This window comes from Juglans microcarpa x Juglans regia, chromosome 7S (genome assembly GCF_004785595.1).
Source record: "Juglans microcarpa x Juglans regia isolate MS1-56 chromosome 7S, Jm3101_v1.0, whole genome shotgun sequence".
NCBI lineage: Eukaryota > Viridiplantae > Streptophyta > Magnoliopsida > Fagales > Juglandaceae > Juglans > Juglans microcarpa x Juglans regia.
In genome coordinates, this window is record NC_054607.1 from 16,307,292 (window position 1) to 16,309,902 (window position 2,611).

Sequence of the window (2,611 nt, forward strand, 5' to 3'; positions counted from 1 at the left end):
ACAGCATATATGTGACTGATAGTGTTAGCCTAGTTCCTGGAAATTTCATTTTTGCTGTCAATCTTGGGATCCATGGCTGGAGGAGAAAGAAGTTTGAATTCATGTTACTCTGTTGATGCACAATACCTTCGATGTTTTATGATTTAAGAAGAGAGATTTACATCATTTGTGTCATCAGATCAGACAATTACATTTGAAAGTATGATATGCCTTGTCAATGTGTATTTTTAGACAAGTGTTTTTCTGTTACCTTTTCCCTTCTACTTTTGCTATTATATAGCTTTTAGTTGATTTTGAATATGACATGTTTGAGCAATTGGAGAGAGAAAAGGTGATGCCAATACAGTTGAAGGATGTCAACAGACAATCTTGAAACTGATTAGAGCTGAATTCACCCAACAATTTGCTCTGCTACACCCAAACTTCCCTTTCTCACCTTGCATCTTATTCCTAGCTTCAGTTTTCCAGTAAAAATAATTTCAATTACTTAGACTAACATCTCCATTTCCTAACTCACTCCTCCGCACCCTTTATGAATGAATTAAGGGAAGAATCTATGGCATCTAAAGTAAGCTATTCAAGTGTTTGTGTCCTCAAGTTTAGGACAGTGTCAGTGTTGCTCAACAGGGCTGCTGCAGGTCTCTGCACATGGCTTGACTCAGAGCCAATTTAACGGTTCCCATTCCCAGAGAGGTTCTAGAGTATCAGTTATGTCCCAGCAGATACTTCCTGCAACTTCTTGGAGATCAGCATGGTCTCCTCCAGAAAAGGAAGTATCAGATGAGCTTGTTTTCTCAACTACTGTGGCATTCTGAGGTGGTGTACTTGCAGCCCCATCAACAACATTCTGTGTCATTCGTATCGACACTTTTGGGCGCCGATCAAATGCCCGGAAGCTTCCCGAGATCACATACATTCGGCACAAACTGAATTCATGCCTCAACTACATGAAAAAAGTGGTGGAATAAGACAATATATAGAGAAATTCAGTAAGAAAAATGCAGGGAACAGTTTTCATTAGTGGGATAAAAAAAGAACCGTGTTGGACATTCACCTTGGGAACTACTGTGTTAGATTGGCCTGTTTCTATTTCAATGGCCCTGTACTCATTCATCTTCCATTTGGTTTTCCTTCCGGTTGGAGCCTTTCCCTTATAGAAAACCATTGTTTTCTTTACTCCAATCACCCGGTTATCCGATGAATAAACGTAGCCAGGAGAGCCGGTTGCCTTCCAGTACCCAGAAACTGTTGTTCTGCAGGGTCGTCCTCCCTTGGCTTCTCTTTCCTGTCTTGGCGTAAAGAAAAACCATTGCTCTGTATCTCCTTGACACAGCTCTCCTGCAAGCTCTGCAACACATACCAAAGAAAAGCCCCATTTTTAGCTTACCCAATTGGGTTAAAAATCCAAAAAGATCAGTCAAAACCCAAAATAAGAAAATGCAAAACAATGTTGAGGAGTTGGGGGAAGAGATCAGTACTTGGAAGGTTCCAAGGTTCTATGTCATAAACCGGAACAACAGGGATAACCCGGTGCACATCTGGTCTCGTCCCTTCAAGTTTTTTGTGCAGGTAGAAGGAAACTAGCTCTTCTTCAGTTGGGTAAAAGCGAAAACCTGGTTGGGATACCTCCTCCATTCTTCAGCTCTTCTAGTTTTGAATTTGATTTTGTTACTTTTTCTGTGTCATTGCCATGTACCATATATATAGATACAGCTGGTGCAGAATTAATCCTCGGGGGAAAGAGACAAGACATGCCATGAGAAAAAAAAGTAGGATGATTGGGAATGGTTTGGGAACTTCCACGCGGTTATGTGTGAGAAAATTGTCTTATTATCCTGCTGGGCTCTTTTCCCAAAGTACGGATATATAATGAAAAATGCTATTAGCCAGATAAAATCCTCTTTTGAACGGGTCAGCCCTCCTTCTTTATTCTGTTTATTTCTCATTTCTTAATATTTATAAAAAGATTTTATATAAATAAATTTATAAATTCACACGATTTTATACGATATTTCGGTCAATATTATAATAAAAAGTATTGAATAATTTAAGTATCATGTCAAATCATATTAATTTATAATTTTTTTATAAAAATTTTTTTTATAAATAAAAGTATTTTTCTTTTTAGGTAAATTTAATTATTTGTATTATATTCTTAATACTCATTCTCATGTGTGAGTTAGACTCATTTCTCAATGATTGAGTCAAACACGTTGAATATTTAATTAAATAGGATAGGATGTAGAGTTAAGATTTGAACTCAGAACTTTTACTTTAATATTATGTAAAATCACTTGTCTTAAAAATTTAAGCTGATGAAAAGATGTCAATTTAATTATTTATATTATATTCTTAATACTTCTCTACATGGAACTAAACATATATTTCATGGTAGTTTAAGTAGGATTAATTTATAATCCATCAAGAGTTTTAATAATCTATTGTAGCACTTATATTTGAGGAAATGGAGGATCCAATATCCATGGATTTTAGGAAGTTTAGATGCTTGAAATCTCACTGATATGATCTAAATCCATCAGTTTTAGATGTTCCCTGAACATTAATTGAACAAGTTTCATGCTTTGTGCTTCTACATATAAACTGTTTATTA

At 35.9% G+C, this 2,611-nt stretch overlaps 1 protein-coding gene across 1 annotated transcript; it reads right to left on the reverse strand.

Moving 5' to 3' along the window:
• Positions 1-238: 238 nt before the first annotated feature.
• LOC121240229 (NAC domain-containing protein 90-like) lies at positions 239-1,663 on the reverse strand. Its single transcript, XM_041137626.1, has 3 exons — positions 1,479-1,663; positions 1,055-1,347; positions 239-943 (listed from the first exon to the last, which is right to left on the reverse strand). Exons 1-3 carry the CDS (start codon positions 1,633-1,635, stop codon positions 659-661), a joined length of 735 nt encoding a protein of 244 aa, XP_040993560.1. The 5' UTR covers positions 1,636-1,663; the 3' UTR covers positions 239-658.
• Between the last annotated feature and the right edge of the window lie 948 nt (positions 1,664-2,611).

Excerpts from the sequence above, each read along its gene's own strand:
- LOC121240229 (XM_041137626.1), bottom strand. The coding sequence starts at position 1,635 with ATGGAGGAGGTATCCCAACCAGGTTTTCGCTTTTACCCAACTGAAGAA. Across the intron at positions 1,348-1,478 it reads AGAACCTTGGAACCTTCCAA|AGCTTGCAGGAGAGCTGTGT; the intron begins GTACTGATCTCT and ends TATGTGTTGCAG. Across the intron at positions 944-1,054 it reads CTAACACAGTAGTTCCCAAG|TTGAGGCATGAATTCAGTTT; the intron begins GTGAATGTCCAA and ends TTTTTCATGTAG.